Below are 17,919 nucleotides of genomic sequence, written 5' to 3'. Positions count from 1 at the left end.
ACTCTTCACACAGTGTGAGGATTGTGTCACACCTCCATGTGTACCTGCCTGACTCTTCACACAGTGTCAGGATTGTGTCACACCTCCGTGTGTACCTGCCTGACTCTTCACACAGTGTGAGGATTGTGTCACACCTCCATGTGTACCTGCCTGGCTCTTCACACATGTTCTGTTTTAAATAGGGCTGTGCATGATGCTGATCAAGCATAGTGATATTCATTAGGATCACAAGTCGTTCCTATACACTGAAGATTCTGAAAATAACAATGGTGATATTTTAGTTGTGCTGCTATTCAGTTTTAAATTGAACATTCTGAAATGATTTACAAAAAATGTCATGGATGGGCTATTATTTGTTATCCATGATTCAGGACCCCAATTTTACATGCACGGTTATTTGTAGGGTGTGCAAACCAGGGGTCTGAGAGTTCTGCTGCTGTGCAGAGTTCTGCTGTGCTGCTCATGAACTGGGCTGCTCGTGAACTGGGCTGCTCGTGAACTGGGCTGCTCATGAACTGTGCTGCTCATGAACTGGGCTGCTCATGAACTCGCCACACAAACGAATACTAATCAGTGAAGCACAATCTTTCTACATTATGTATGTCTTATTATTTCTCAGCAGATGCCCTCATCCAGGGCGACTTAGTTGTTACAAAGTATCACAATACAAAATATCACATTACAGATAAGAGCTGTTGTAAAATACAATAATACCGCTGGAGAGTCAACACCCAGGGGGCATAAAGTTGTTGTTAAGGTAAAAGTGGAGAGGGACGTTGACTCAGACGGGCATTATTGCAGAGGGAGTATTTTTAACATTAGGTAGAGATAGATTACTTTTACAATTAGGCTTGCTTAAAATTCAAAGGTAGAGCGCAGAACACAGTCACGCTAAAGAATCATGAAGTGCAGTTAACATGTTTAATGACAGGTGAAATACAAGTCAGAACTGCTGCGGTATGTCCACTGTTTTGTCATTTAAAATCCTTTTACAAAACAAACGTTCAACTTTAAAGCTGCAGGGTCCAGTGCAAACCCACATCATGAAAACATTTGTAGGTGAAAAGTGCTAAAATAAAAGTCGCTACATTTAAAAAATATATAAACACGTGACATTTACGGTCCACTGAAATAAAGGGCTTTACATAATCTCTGTAAGTAAGAAACTGGAGTGTCCAGTGTGAAAACAGAATAATAAGTTAACGTAGCATCTAAAGCAGCGCTATAGCATAAAGATGTTCAATACAGAAAATGCCTGAGTTACAAGCTGTTGCAGTGTCTAAAAATATGGATTGTTATTATTATTATTATTTATTTCTTAGCAGACGCCCTTATCCAGGGCGACTTACAATTGTTACAAGATATCACATTATTTTTACATACAATTCCCCATTTATACAGTTGGGTTTTTACTGGAGCAATCTAGGTAAAGTACCTTGCTCAAGGGTACAACAGCAGTGTCCCAGACCGGGGATTGAACCCTCAACCCTCTGGTCAAGAGTCCAGAGCCCTGACCACTACTCCACACTGCTGCCCCAATGTAACAGGATTGTAACAGGAAAGCGTAATCAATCAGACTGCGGAGTCTGTATCCTCTGACCCGAAACCGACAAACCGCATGTCTTCATTATCTGAACAGAAGATAACCCTGACCCTGAATCATTCAACGCACAGAGCAACTACTTCAAGGCAGTTTTTACTATTCATGTGAGCCGCGATATTTCCCCTCGGGCACTATTTGCGCATGGTTATTAAAAACCAGAAATCAATGGTGAAAATTTGACTTTCAGATAAAAGTTGGGGGGGGGCGATTGTTCAAACAGAGGCGTTGACTCGGCAGAATCCAGTATTTGCTTATACGAGTAAATTCCATTAAGAGTAAGTAGTAGGTACAATAAATGGATACAAGAAGATTTCAAATAAGAGCCATTATAAAAAATGTGGATACGGTTACCTTCAAGAGTAAAATCAATTATGATTGAGAGCAGCAGTAGAGTACAGCAAAGTGTGGCGCAGTTAAGTGCAAGTACATGATGATGCAAGTCGTGATACAATTGGGTGCCATATAGTCCAGCGTAGTGGAGGGTTGTGAGGTTTACAGATGTTGTCTGAACGGGTATGTCTTGAGGAGGTGCCGAAAGGTGGTCAGGAACTGAGCAGTCCTGATATCCGTGGGTAGATCACTCCGTAAATAACAATCACAACACTTTGTCGGTTTTTAGAAACCACCCTTTTCGAAAATATCAACATCTGAAGCATTTTGAAACAGATAGAAATGTAATACTATTTAAATGTCAAAAATACTCATTTTAGTATAGCAATTGAATACATAACATGTGTAATGTGTATTTTTTTGCTTGTAGTATCTTCTATGTTGATGTTAAAACACTGCCTTGCAAATGTATCAGTAATGACAGTGCGAAAATAGCTCATTCATTCATTCTAGTGCGGGAGAACACACACAAAAACAGTGTACATAATTACAAAAATGCAAAACAAAATCAGCAGTAAAACAAAAGGTGGCCAAGCTTGGGCTGTGCGCTGCTCCCACTAAAAGGGAGGTCGCACATCAGGAAGCTTTGTCGACCCAAGTATGTTTATAACCTTTTCATCAAAAATCTGTTTTTCATTTCATTAGCTTTTAGTACAAAATCATCCTCAGAATCACAGGTGATGCCCCCTAGTTCATATTTGATAGAATTGTTTTCTTTGATTTTAAATAAAAATGATTTCAGACTTGAGAATATTTATCATCTCCAAATTCAGGGTGTAGCAATGGGTACAGCAATGGCGCCTAACTATGCCAATCTACAGTACTGTGCAAAAGTTTTAGGCAGGTGTGAAAAAATGCTGTAAAGTAAGAATGCTTTCAAAAATAGACATGTTAATAGTTTATATTTATCAATTAACAAAATGCAAAGTGAGTGAACAGAAGAAAAATCTACATCAAATCAATATTTGGTGTGACCACCCTTTGCCTTCAAAACAGCATCAATTCTTCTAGGTACACTTGCACACAGTTTTTGAAGGAACTCGGCAGGTAGGTTGGCCCAAACATCTTGGAGAACTAACCACAGTTCTTCTGTGGATTTAGGCAGCCTCAGTTGCTTCTCTCTCTTCATGTAATCCCAGACAGACTCGATGATGTTGAGATCAGGGCTCTGTGGGGGCCATACCATCACTTCCAGGACTCCTTGTTCTTCTTTACACTGAAGATAGTTCTTAATGACTTTCGCTGTATGTTTGGGGTCGTTGTCATGCTGCAGAATAAATTTGGGGCCAATCAGATGCCTCCCTGATGGTATTGCATGGTGGATAAGTATCTGCCTGTACTTCTCAGCATTGAGGAGACCATTAATTCTGACCAAATCCCCAACTCCATTTGCAGAAATGCCGCCCCAAACTTGCAAGGAACCTCCACCATGCTTCACTGTTGCCTGCAGACACTCTTTCGTGTACCGCTCTCCAGCCCTTCGGCGAACAAACTGCCTTCTGCTACAGCCAAATATTTCAAATTTTGACTCATCAGTCCAGAGCACCTGCTGCCATTTTTCTGCACCCCAGTTCCTGTGTTTTCGTGCATAGTTGAGTCGCTTGGCCTTGTTTCCACGTCAGAGGTATGGCTTTTTGGCCGCAAGTCTTCCATGAAGGCCACTTCTGACCAGACTTCTCCGGACAGTAGATGGGTGTACCAGGGTCCCACTGTTTTCTGCCAATTCTGAGCTGATGGCATGCTGGACATCTTCCGATTGCGAAGGGAAGTAAGCATGATGTGTCTTTCATCTGCTGCAGTAAGTTTCCTTGGCCGACCACTGTGTCTACGGTCCTCAACGTTGCCCGTTTCTTTGTGCTTCTTCAAAAGAGCTTGGACAGCACATCTGGAAACCCCTGTCTGCCTTGAAATTTCTGCCTGGGAGAGACCTTGCTGATGCAGTATAACTACCTTGTGTCTTGTTGCTGTGCTCAGTCTTGCCATGGTGTATGACTTTTGACAGTAAACTGTCTTCAGCAACCTCACCTTGTTAGCTGAGTTTGGCTGTTCCTCACCCAGTTTTATTCCTCCTACATAGCTGTTTCTGTTTCAGTTAATGATTGTGTTTCAACCTACATATTGAATTGATGATCATTAGCACCTGTTTGGTATAATTGTTTAATCATACACCTGACTATATGCCTACAAAATCCCTGACTTTGTGCAAGTGTACCTAGAAAAATTAATGCTGTTTTGAAGGCAAAGGGTGGTCACACCAAATATGGATTTGATTTAGATTTTTCTTCTGTTCACTCACTTTGCATTTAGTTAATTGATAAATATAATCTATTAACATGTCTATTTTTGAAAGCATTCTTACTTTACAGCATTTTTTCACACCTGCCTAAAACTTTTGCACAGTACTGTATATAAGGGTAAATTTGAACACGATTACATTTACAACAATAATCCTTTTTAATCTAAAGTTGTGGTTACGTTACATTGATATATTTTTTATATGGACTAGACCTAAAGATATGTTGAGTAAGTTTGAAGAATATGTCAATAACATTAAACCTACACTCAAGTTTACTTCAGAGATTAGCTCGAGTATGGTTACTTTTCTAGATGTCCAAGTTGTGAAGGTGGGGCATCGCCTGATAACCTCTTTATATAGGAAACCCACGGATCGTAACAGTTTTTTAAATGCTTCTAGTTATCCAGTTTCCCGCTGTTCTTTGGCAGTTATAAGATGCTGAAATGATCCAAACACAGTGATCTGTTTCAGTGTTTTCGATGGCCCTTCTGTTTCGCCTTGTCTTGTTTATGTTTCTTTTCATACAATGCATGTTTAGTGCTTCCCATGTGTTCTACAATGGTCTGCCTACGAGTGTAATTTACAGCATTGCTGCATGAAGTACAAAACAGCACATTACCATCGATGTGAAATTTATCCTTGCCAAACTCATTGATCCGATCTTTAGGGTTGATTTTTTATTGTATTCAGCATCTTTGAACAGCTCTGAATACTGAAGTAAACTGAACTTGAATGCCTTGCATGTTTTTTGCCCCTCCCCAAATGTAAAACTAAAAAATCTCTGAAAACAGAAAATCTGTTATTCCGCACAAATGGATTCCTAGGGTCCCAACTGATAACCACTTATCTGATTGTGATGAAAATATGTATAGACACTCTACCACAAATTATTCAAAGGTTTAACATTTAGATCCATTATCACCCCTCCTCCGCTTTTCTCTCGATCCATCTTTTCACCCTTACCTCTTTAAATATTCTCTCCGTACCTCTCCCTCGTTCCTTCTCTCTTCCCCATTTTCCTCTCACTTTTCCTTTCCCTCTCTACCCTCCTCTTTATTTGTCTCTCTCCTCAGTATCTCCCACTACATCCTTCTGTCATTCTCTTTTATCCTCTCCTGTTCTCATCAACAGAGATGCATATTCCAGGTGACAGGTATATACTATAGGTTACACACTTTTACCCATTGAGAGAACCACTTATCCGAGTGTGATGAAACTTGGTACGGACGTTCTTTAACACAAATTATTAGGAGTTCAGACTCTGGAGGCTGTGTGTAGATACGGTCTGTCTCTCTCTCTTTCACCCCTCCCTGTCCTCCACTGCTCAATTTTCTTCAGGTGTACTTTAACACTAATTATTAAGAGCATCAGCCTCCTTTACCTGTTTTTTACCTCTCTTCCTTACTCTCTCTATCGCTTTCTCATTCCACTCTCATTGTATCAATAATAATAATAATAATAATAATGTCTCCTCTCTGCTCCACAGTTGATGTGACTCTGGACCCTGATACAACTTCCCCCTGGCTTACTATGTCTGTGGATGGGAAACGAGTGAGAGGGGCAGGGACATGGCAGCGTCTCACTGACAATCCGTATCTCCGTGACAATCCAGAGAGATTTGATCGCAGGCCCTGTGTGCTGGGCAGGGAGGGCTTCACCTCAGGGAGACACTACTGGCAGGTGCAGATGGGGGAGAATACATTCTGGACATTAGGAGTCAGCAGAGAGTCTGCCCAGAGGAAGGGGGAGTTTGGCATGACACCCCAGCAGGGTTACTGGACTGTGAGGTGGAGTGGAGATGACTTCACTGCTGTCACTGCCCCCCAGACCCCCCTCCCCCGGAGCCTGAAGCCCCAGAAGCTGGGGATGTACCTGGATTATGAGGAAGGGCAGCTCTCCTTTTACAATGTTGAGACCAGATCTCACATCTACACTTTCACTGACATGGAGTTCAAGCCCAATGAAAAACTCAATCCATTCTTCTGGACCTGGGATGAGAATATAGACCTTGTGCTGGAGTCCCCTAACCCTAACACTGTCAGTGCTGAGGATTAAACATTGCTAAACTAGGAAACTATTCAAACAGCTCAGTCAATCTCCTCTTCACTTTCACTGACACTCTCTCTGCACTCTTCTGTGCTGATGAGAAGAAATCCTCTCTCATCCACCCTCTTACCCTGAGCCCCTCCTCTTTATTTCTCTACACCTCCTTTCCTACTCTCCCTTCCTGTCTACCTTTCTGTATCCCCTCCACCTCTCTCCATCTCCAGATCTCTCTATCTCATCTCTCCCTCCCTGTTGGCTCTCCCCACTGATATGTTATGGTTACATTGTTACAGTTGGGATAAAACAAAATTATTTGGATACCTCTCCACTCTTCCCTTTCTCCTTCTCTCACTCCCTCTCCCCTCCCTGTCCCACTCTTCCGATCTCCTTTCCTGCCCTCTTTACCCCTCTCCCTCTATTCTGCCCTCTCTACGGTGGGTGTATTTCAGTGCTGTAACTCAAAAAATGAAAACAGTGAAAAACAGGCAGAAAAGGACTTGAAAAGGAGCTTGATTCACTGATCTCCACTGAAGGAAGGAGACTTTAACAATCGATGAGTTAACGATGGGCTGAGTCGTCTGACCAGGAAACAAAGACCTTGAACAAAGACCTGAACAGGACAACGGCCAAAGTTATCACCCGAGAGATCAACACTGCGAAACAAATTGAGTATTCAACATGAAACTAGAAGAATAGAAAAATAATCACTGAAGAGATACTTGGGGAATGGAATGAATGCATGTTTGCAGAAAGGCTGGCGCTTGTGAAACATAAAGGGGTGTAAGATATCTAGCACATTGTTTCAATTAACAAAGGGGCTGGAATAATATTGCATGGGTGTGATTTAACAAGTATACAGAGGGAGGATCAATAGTGATCTAAGAGATTGAGGGAAGGGCTGGAATGAATAAGAACATGTGAAGTGAGGGTTAAGTTTATGTACAGTGGATTCTAATTAAAATAAATATAATTAACACTAGAACTGCCAGGTTTATGCTATTACCTAGAACTGCCAGCGGTAGTCATTTTGATGGGTACCTTTTAACCCTTTGCGGTCCTATGTCGGACCTGGTCCGACATCGCGAAAATCCCTTTCCGGTCCATTGTCGGACTCTGTACAACATTGCCAAAAACCATGGATCTAACACAGCCTGTGTTGCGTTTAAGCTGGAAAAAGCCGAGACAAGGCGTTCCCTAATGGTCTCTGATCGGAAAGAAGGCGGAGAGAACCGAATAGACCATTTACAAGATGAGCAAAGCCAAACTGAACAGACGGAGACAAGACACGCAGTGATAATGGCGCAGAGGAGACGGAGAAAGGCAATGCAGCCTGAAGAACTTGCACAGGTGATGGAGGAAGAAGAAAGTACAGACGAAAGCAGTTTGGATGATGATTTTGACCAATCTAGTGACGAAGAAGTAAATTTTTCACTTACTGAGGACTCTGAGCAATCTGAGGAAAGTGACCACGAACCAGACGCGCAGCCGAAGGGCGATTTGGAGACGTGCATCGGTAAGTGCGGATACTTTCACAAAACTCCCATTTACTGTGATAAATAAGGGATTTCAAGGGAGTACTACTTTTAGTACTCAACTTTTTTCCACGAACGCTTTGTTTACTGAAATTGTAAATGAAACCAGTAGACATGCGAGCGTAAAACCAACAGGACCGCGGTGTCACAACTCTATTTGGAACTCCTGGAAACCTGTTACGTTACCAGAGATGATGTTCTGCTAATTATGGGACTGAATGTAAAAACAGAGGAATGGGCTGACAGAATGCTGTTTTTCAAAGATCAAGAGACCACGTTTCTTGCCCTCCCCCACCCAGGTGCATCAGGCTGCTTTTGTTAGCAGGATGTGGTCAGCTACATAGACACAAAATGCCGTGAGCTATTTATCCCAGGTAGAGACATTTGTATTGATGAGAGCACCGTTGGCTTCAAAGGAAGGATTATCTTCAAATGCTACAATCCTCAGCCTACCAATCTTCAAATGCTACAATCCTCAGCCTACCAATTGGGGGATGTGTGTGTTTGTTTTAGCTGACTGAAACTGGTTATGTCTCTGCTGTTGATCCTTACTTTGGCAGCCCAACAACAGACTCCCTGCTGAGACCTGAAATGTATATTCTAATATTTACTGATTGGTATTCACTCATACAGCTATCCTGCTTGCATATAAGGAGGCTGTGTGGTCCAGTGGTTAAAGAAAAGGGCTTGTAACCAGGAGGTCCCCGGTTCAAATCCTACCTCAGCCACTGACTCATTGTGTGACCCTGAGCAAGTCACTTAACCTCCTTGTGCTCCGTCTTTCGGGTGAGACGTAATTGTAAGTGACTCTGCAGCTGATGCATAGTTCACACACCCTAGTCTCTGTAAGTCGCCTTGGATAAAGGCATCTGCTAAATAAACTAATAATAATATTCATATTATTTGATTATTGATTTAAAAATATTGTTACTAAAATAGATTATAGACAATAGATGAATGGATTATTTTCCATGTAATCAATGTTTACACTGAAGCTGAGATGCTCCCTGAATATTATTCATTGCTAAACTCAGTGAACTGATTTCTGCTATTTTGATATGAATCTTCTGTTCTGTTTTTGTAGCGCATCTATTGTCTATCTTTCTGATAAAATGTATAAAAGATATAACGGTGTTGTGTGATTTACTGCTCAATTGTTTACCTCGGCAATCTTGAACTCGTAAAAAGAAAGACATTCATGACAGCAGAGAGATGATTAAATGAGACCATTACACACGTGAATGAATTGGATCCTTAAACTGGACATTTTAATTGTGATTCTTCCCACATAACTCTCAACAATAACAAGCCTGTTGGGTCCATGAGCAGATTCTTCACAGAGACACAGTGGAAACAGCTTCCTATACGAGTTACAAAAGCAAGATCCAATGAGCTACACAAATGCCAGAATTGACAATATTGTTTAATTACCAGCAATTCAGTATCTCCTAAAATATAATAGCATCAAATAAGAGGAATTTGGTGTATTTCACATTTTCACTGTTTTTTTTTTTTTTTTTTTTTTTTTACTGAAATGAGTTTGTAAAAGCTAGCAACAAATTAATTTCTGTGTAAAGACTTTCTTCCAAATCAGCCATTCTGCTTTGTGTAGTGGGGTTAGTTATATTTATTATATTTATTTCTTAGCAGATGCCCTTATCCAGGGCGACTTACAAGATATCACATTATTTCTACATACAATTACCCATTTATACAGTTTTTACTGGAGCAATCTAGGTAAAGTACCTTGTTCAAGGGTACAGCAGCAGTGTCCCCCACCTGGGATTGAACCCACGACCCCCCGGTCAAGAGTCCAGAGAGTCGTGGGTTCAATCCAGGTGGGGGACGCTGCTGCTGTACTTTAGTGTATATGATGATGATGATGATAATAGTAATAATAATAATATAATTAGTTTTGAATGCCCTTTGAACTGTGTTTCTATTCCTGTATATAATTTGTTAAGGACAAGACAGTCACAATCATTCACACACACCATTTACAAATGGACTTTTCATTTCCATGTAGAGGCATATTTCGCCACACGATATTTGTAAACCCCTCTCGCATGTTTAGACCTGCATAAGCGAACACCCTTGTGTCCTTTTCTCAGAGATGCGAGTCCTGTCTCCTCATTAAGCACCTCAATGGTTATCCTGCCTCATTATGCGTTGCTCTGTTTCCACTGCTGTGATTGACTCAGAGTGTCTGTGGAGCTCCAAGCTTCCTGCGACCCAGGGGTTCATTTGTAAAAACAAAGGTACCTGATCTTATCATTAAGGAAGAGGGCAGCAGTCTTTGTTTCCAGATCTAATGTACTGCCCTTGATTTACAGCAGCTCCCATAAATGCTTCAAGATCTCCTCTGCTTCAGGATCGGGGGGTGGGGGGCAGGGGGTTCATGTCTTATTGTTCGTGTCGGTAGCTGCATGCCCACCTTTGCTTCGCCATGTTTTAACATAATCTTCAGGTTCGAACAATACCAGCGGCAGAGCGACTAATCTGATGAACAGGAGCGCCAACACTGCTGTTGTTAAGAGCTCTAGTTCCTTTAGCGTTTTCACCGTTTGGGTTGTAAAAATTCTAGTAATGTCACATCCTAAAATATATTGTTACAGTACAGTTCCGTCATTCGATTCATGGAAAGCATTTTTTGTCTGTTGTGCATGTTATGTATATAGAGTTCTTTCTTGGAAAAAGATGTGTTCATACACTTTTTTTCTCTATGTAATGGCAGGTGTATAATTCTCACCTGTCAGATAAAAAAAGGTATTGGATCCGGCGCAAATGAAGCCCTGCTACTAGCACTGAAGAAAGAGAATCACGGTGCTTTCTGAGGTAACACTGCTGAAATGGGGTTTCAATCCCAGCTCCTCTACAGCAAAGACTCTGCTCACACTTTAGCTGATTGAACCCAGCAGAGGTGTAGACAATAGTGTCACAGTACAGCCTGCCTCAATAGGAATGAATTCTGGGTCTCGAAGCATCAATCAAACAAGGATAAAACTTATCAATCACATCTCTTCCCTACGATAAACCTACCAGCACTTCAAGATGACATGGAGAGCGATGTCCATTTCTACCACTGCTGTCTTTGTATGCTGTCTGCTCCGGTCAAGGTGGGACAGGTCGAGGAGGAGGAGGACATTGGAGTTGGGGAAGAGCCTTGGGGACTGGCTGCTGAGCATGTCAATCACCTGGGGGAAACTGCTGATTAGGTATAGAGAGAGAGAGAGAAAGAGAGGCTTTTAAGATCATTAATTAATTATTCCAAATAAAATCCTTTGAACTACAATAAGGCAAAACACAACAAAATTAAGGTTATTGCTGCCTCCAGGGATCAGATTAAAATCCTAAAAAAAATCATGTTTTCCTGAAAAAACAGATTTTAAACAAATAAAAGGATCATAAAATATCAATAAAAACACAATAAAAAATAATATATATATACAGACGTGCTCAAATTTGTTGGTACCCCTCCACAAAAAACGAAGAATGCACAATTTTCTCTGAAATAACTTGAAACTGACAAAAGTAATTGGCATCCACCATTGTTTATTCCATATTTAATAGAAATCAGACTTTGCTTTTGATTTTTTATTCAACATAATATTGTAAATAATAAAACAAATGGCATGGACAAAAATGATGGGACCGCTAATCTAATATTTTGTTGCACAACCTTTAGAGGCATCACTGCAATCAAACGTTTTCTGTATTATTATTATTATTATTTATTTCTTAGCAGACGCCCTTATCCAGGGCGACTTACAATCGCAAGCAAATACAAATACATTCAAGTGTTACAATATAAGTCGTACAATAAGAACAAGAAATACAATAATTCTCAAGTGTGACAAACCACAATTCAATAATACAGCAGATAATAGTGAAAGTTACATCAGGATATGATTAAATAGTGATAGTTACATCAGGATATGATTAAGTACAAAATACTACAGATTAAACACTTGGCAGATTACAATATTCTGAGGTACAGGATTAAATGCAGTAAAATAGGGGGCAGATAAGAGCAAAGGGGGCAGATAAGAGCAAAATAAAGCATATTTAAATGAAGGGTGATAGTGTCCCAGGATACAACAGAGGAGTTCTACAGGTGCTGTTTGAAGAGGTGAGTCTTAAGGAGGCGCCGGAATGTGGTCAGGGACTGGGCAGTAGCTCTCTGTAGCTCTCAATGAGACTTCTGCACCTGTTAACAGGTAGTTTGGCCCACTCTTCCTGAGCAAACTGCAGAGACACAGTGGGAACAGCTTCCTATACGAGTTACAAAACCAAGATCCAATGAGCTACACAAATGCCAGAATTGACAATATTGTTTAATTACCAGCAATTCAGTATCTCCTAAAATATAATAGCATCAAATAAGAGGAATTTGCTGTACTTCACATTTTCACTGTTTGTGGTTTTTTTTTTTTTTTTTTTACTTAAATGAGTTTGTAAAAGCTAGCATCAAATTAATTTCTGTGTAAAGACTTTCTTCCAAATCAGCCATTCTGCTTTGTGTAGTGGGGTTAGTTATATTTATTATATTTATTTCTTAGCACTGCCCTTATCCAGGGCGACTTACAAGATATCACATTATTTCTACATACAATTACCCATTTATACAGTTTTTACTGGAGCAATCTAGGTAAAGTACCTTGCTCAAGGGTACAGCAGCAGTGTCCCCCACCTGGGATTGAACCCACGACCCTCCGGTCAAGAGTCCAGAGAGTCGTGGGTTCAATCCAGGTGGGGGACGCTGCTGCTGTACTTTAGTGTATATGATGATGATGATGATAATAGTAATAATAATAATATAATTAGTTTTGAATGCCCTTTGAACTGTGTTTCTATTCCTGCATATAATTTGTTAAGGACAAGACAGTCACATTCACTCACACACACACTCACACACGCCATTTACAAATGGACTTTTCATTTCCGTATAGAGGCATATTTCGCCACACGATATTTGTAAACCCCTCTCACATGTTTAGACCTGCATAAGCGAACACCCTTGTGTCCTTTTCTCAGAGATGCGAGTCCTGTCTCCTCAGTGAGCACCTCAATGGTTATCCTGCCTCATTATGCGTTGCTCTGTTTTCACTGCTGTGATTGACTCAGAGTGTCTGTGGAGCTCCAAGCTTCCTGTGACCCAGGGGTTCATTTGTAAAAACGAAGGTACTGGATCTTATCATTAAGGAAGAGGGCAGCAGTCTTTGTTTCCAGATCTAATGTACTGTCCTTGATTTACTGCAGCTCCCATAAATGCTTCAAGATCTCCTCTGCTTCAGGATCGGGGGGGGGGGTTATTGTTGGTCTTATTGTTGGTGTCGGTAGCTGCATGCCCACCTTTGCTTCACCGTGTTTTAACATAATCTTCAGGTTCGAACAATACCAGCGGCAGAGCGACTAATCTGATGAACAGGAGCGCCAACACTGCTGTTGTTAAGAGCTCTAGTTCCTTTAGCGTTTTCACCGTTTGGGTTGTAAAAATTCTAGTAATGTCACATCCTAAAATATATTGTTACAGTACAGTTCCGTCATTCGATTCATGGAAAGCATTTTTTGTCTATTGTGCATGTTATGTATATAGAGTTCTTTCTTGGAAAAAGATGTGTTCATACACTTTTTTTCTCTATGTAATGGCAGGTGTATAATTCTCACCTGTCAGATAAAAAAAAGGTATTGGATCCGGTGCAAATGAAGCCCTGCTACTAGCACTGAAGAAAGAGAATCACGGTGCTTTCTAAGGTAACACTGCTGAAATGGGGTTTCAATCCCAGCTCCTCTACAGCAAAAACTCTGCTCACACTTTAGCTGATTGAACCCAGCAGAGGTGTAGACAATAGTGTCACAGTACAGCCTGCCTCAATAGGAATGAATTCTGGGTCTCGAAGCATCAATCAAACAAGGATAAAACTCATCAATCACATCTCTTCCCTACGATAAACCTACCAGCACTTCAAGTTGACATGGAGAGCGATGTCCATTTCCAACACTGCTGTCTTTGTATGCTGTCTGCTCCGGTCAAGGTGGGACAGGTCGAGGAGGAGGAGGACATTGGAGTTGGGGAAGAGCCTTGGGGACTGGCTGCTGAGCATGTCAATCACCCGGAGGAAACTGCTGATTAGGTATAGAGAGAGAGAGAGAGAGAGAGAGAGAGAGAGGCTTTTAAGATCATTCATTAATCATTCCAAATAAAATCCTTTGAACTACAATAAGGCAAAACACAACAAAATTAAGGTTATTGCTGCCTCCAGGGATCAGCTGAAATCTCCCCAGTGCATCAGATTAAAATCCTAAAAAAAACATCATGTTTTCCTGAAAAAACAGATTTTAAACAAATAAAAGGATCATAAAATATCAATAAAAACACAATAAAAAATAATATATATATATACAAAAATATCCTAACAGTGTTTTCTTTCTGTTAAAAAAACAGATTTATACCAAATTAATGAAAACAATGTAAACAATAAAATACAAAGAAAAATTAAAACTAGAACATAAACTGGAGGACACCAAGTTGTTGATGACTAGGACCCTCCCCCTGAAAGACAGCTGAGCCAGCAGTCCCCTCCATCTCTGCAGCCGCCCCCTCACCCTGTCCACCAGGCCCTCCCAGTTCTTCTGCATGTACACTTTGGTTCTTCAGTACCTGTCCTGTCCCATCTCAATGCCTCAGGTAGAACAGGGGGGGTGCCCACAAGCCAACTGCCTGACAAGAAGGAGCCACATTTTGACCAGTTGATGCGTGCAGAAGACGCTCTCTGAAATGTGCTGGGAGAGCGTGAGGGTGAGGAGGGCACTGCCCAACCAGCCAGCTTAACCCTCAGCAGGTGCAGCAGGGACTCTGGCCAGTGAGAAGAGCATGCCAGACAGGGAGCAGCCTGTCTAATACCCCGTGGAAAGGCTGACCTAGCCCATTGTTAATCTTTAAAATACTAAAAACATTTAAATATAAAAGCTGAATATAAGAAATAAAAACAGGGCCAAAACCGAAGGCTTCCAGGTTTTAAAAAGGTATGTATGGTCGACCCTGTCAAATGCTTTTTTCTTGGTCCAGTCCTACATTATTATTATTATTATTATTTATTTATTTCTTAGCAGACGCCCTTATCCAGGGCGACTTACAATTGTTACAAGATATCACATTATACATTATTTCACATTATACAGATATCACATTATTTATTTATTTTTACATACAATTCCCCATTTATACAGTTGGGTTTTTACTGGAGCAATCTAGGTAAAGTACCTTGCTCAAGGGTACAACAGCAGTGTCCCCCACCTGGGATTGAGCCCACGACCCTCCGGTCAAGAGTCCAGAGCCCTAACCACTACTCCACACTGCTGCCCTAATTAGAATCAGAATCAGAAATATTTGTAACAGATAAAAAATCACGTATTAAAAACAAGTTATCAAAAATGGAACGTCCATGTGTGCAGTATGTTTGGTCATTGTGCACTACAGATCCAATACTTGTTTGTCAAACATTCTGAAATTATTTTAAAATTGGAACATAAAAGCGATACAGGTCTCCAGTTTTTGAGCAGGCACAGATCTCCTTTCTTGGACAGCAATGTGATTACTGCCCTGCGGCAGCTGAGGGGCAGTTCTTTGTGCTTGAGGCTCTCTCTCAGGACCTGGAACAAGTCCTCTACCATTATTTTCCAAAGTGTTTTATAAAATTCACCAGGCAGTCCATCTATCCCAGGAGCTTTGCATTAGAGAGCTGTGTGACAGCAGCGGTCATCTCCTGGTAGGTCAGCGGCTCGTTCAGGTCATGCTGCTCCTCCTCACTGAGGCTGGGCAGATCCTGGAGCAGTTGGTCAGTGTCTTGTTGTTCACAGAGCTCATCCTGGTACAGCTAACTGCAGAACTGCACCGCCTCCATTCTGATCTCCTCCTGGCTGTACAGCTCTCTGCCGCAGGATGTCTAGATGCAGTGCATCTTCCAGCTGTCTGCTCTCCTCTCTTCCAGGCCGAAAAAGAAACTGGTAGGAGCGTCCATCTCTCTTAGCTCCGTGAATCAGCAGACTTCCAAGAGCATTATTTTGCTCCCTTAGCATCTGTAGGTTCTGCTCTCTGTTATTAGTGTCCACATTGCTCTCAGGTTGAAGGAGTTTGGTCTCCAACTCTCTCATGGCTGCATTCAGTGACCCGGTTGCATCAAGAGTGTACTGCTGGCAAAATCATTTTAATTTGTGTTTGTGGCAAAGTGGTTTGTAGTGCTCCGGTGTACAGGTGATTCAAGGTGCTCCAACAAAGGACAAACACAAAGTTCACAGGTCAGGTTCTTTAATTCCCTTGACGAGGTTTTCAAATAATAAAGCTGGCTCTACCCAGCAAGGGGTATTGCCAACGACAAAACAAAGGGGTTGCAGTCCCGAAATAATAATTCCAACACAAAACACGTAACACAGTCACAAACAACACGTCTCCAGACTGTGTGCGCTGGTGCAGGTGCGGTGCTCTGAGTGCTGGTGCTCTTGTGCGTTCAGGTCCGGGCTGGCTTCTCGCTGCAGCTCCGGCTTCGTATCAGCCGTCTGGCAAAACAAACACAACCGTTTAATCAATGGAACCACACTTCATTCAAGGTTCCGTCCTTGTCTCCTCCCATTAACCACAACAAAGGAACCGATTACGGCGTCACGTCCCCCTAAAGTACCCTAAGCCCCGCCCCCTCCGATAGCTAGTTCAATCACGTCTCCTCCAATTCATGACTGACACTTCGCTCATCGTACTAGGGCGATGACTCCAGGTACCGTAACACAGCCCTCTTCCTGAATGGACGGCTTCCGACTGTCCCCTGGAATGAACTGCCCAACCATTCAGTACGAAGCCCGCAGTTCCTGTTGTACAGCGCCCTCACCGGTCAAGAGGGAGATTGTTGATTCGGATTCATTCGCTCTCCGTCACAGTGTTTTACCAATATCAGCCGTCCTGTCACACCTTCCACAAACAGTCATCGCGAAACTTCAAAACTCATGCGAACATATTTCTTTTTACAGGTTTCAATCAAACTGGAGTGGGTTTGGAGGCATAACTGGAGGCATATTCTCCATCACACAGTTACAGAAATTAAAGTCAAGTGGCCGCCCTCCTAAATATTTTTCGTCTCTTGGTTGGGTTGGGCTGCTATTTCTGGCATAGTAAATGTGTTGAGTATGCGCAGTGTGCAAAGGTAGCAAAAGAACATGTGCAGAGCATGCAGTTCCTGAAGGAAGCAAAAAGTGGCGGTGGCAAAAAAGTGCAGAACACCGAAGCACCCTTCATAAGAACATAAGAACATAAGAACATAAGAAAGTTCACAAACGAGAGGAGGCCATTCGGCCCATCTTGCTCGTTTGGTTGTTAGTAGCTTATTGATCCCAGAATCTCATCAAGCAGCTTCTTGAAGGATCCCAGGATGTCAGCTTCAACAACATTGTGAGGAGTTGGTTCCAGACCCTCACAATTCTCTGTGTAAAGAAGTGCCTCTTATTTTCTGTTCTGAATGCCCCTTTATCTAATCTCCATTTGTGACCCCTGGTCCTTGTTTCTTTTTTTAGGTCGAAAAAGTCCCCTGGATCGACATTGTCTATACCTTTTAGGATTTTGAATGCTTGAATCAGATCACCACGTAGTCTTCTTTGTTCAAGACTGAACAGATTCAATTATTTTAGCCTGCCTGCATATGACATGCCTTTTAAACCAGGAATAATTCTGGTCGCTCTTCTTTGCACTCTTTCTAGAGCAGCAATATCCTTTTTGTACCAAGGTGACCAGAACTGAACACAATATTCTAGGTGAGGTCTTACTAATGCATTGTAAAGTTTTAACATTACTTCCCTTGATTTAAATTCAACACTTTTCACAATATATCCAAACATCTTGTTGGCCTTTTTTATAGATCGATTACAACGAGAAACGGGTATTGAGAATACTAATACAAAGTAGACACTTTGTGTGATAAACCATATTTAATATTAGTATATTAACCATGTATGTTAATGTTGTTATGGTCGTTGTAATCTTCTGACTATGCAATCAATGAACTGTA

General features: G+C 41.5%; 1 protein-coding gene across 1 annotated transcript in view; it reads left to right on the top strand.

Moving 5' to 3' along the window:
- Nucleotides 1-9,315, top strand: part of LOC117410147 (butyrophilin subfamily 1 member A1-like) — a 30,984-nt gene extending 21,669 nt beyond the window's left edge. Inside the window, exon 11 of the mRNA XM_059018457.1 lies at nt 5,776-9,315. Within this exon, the coding sequence (XP_058874440.1) occupies nt 5,776-6,344 (569 nt within the window). The 3' untranslated portion in view covers nt 6,345-9,315. The remainder of the gene's footprint in view (nt 1-5,775) is intronic.
- Nucleotides 9,316-17,919: the final 8,604 nt, after the last annotated feature.

This window comes from Acipenser ruthenus, chromosome 60, assembly GCF_902713425.1.
Source record: "Acipenser ruthenus chromosome 60, fAciRut3.2 maternal haplotype, whole genome shotgun sequence".
Taxonomy (NCBI): domain Eukaryota; kingdom Metazoa; phylum Chordata; class Actinopteri; order Acipenseriformes; family Acipenseridae; genus Acipenser; species Acipenser ruthenus.
The sequence above is the reverse complement of the archived record's forward strand: the minus strand, read 5'-3'. Positions and strand labels throughout refer to the sequence as shown.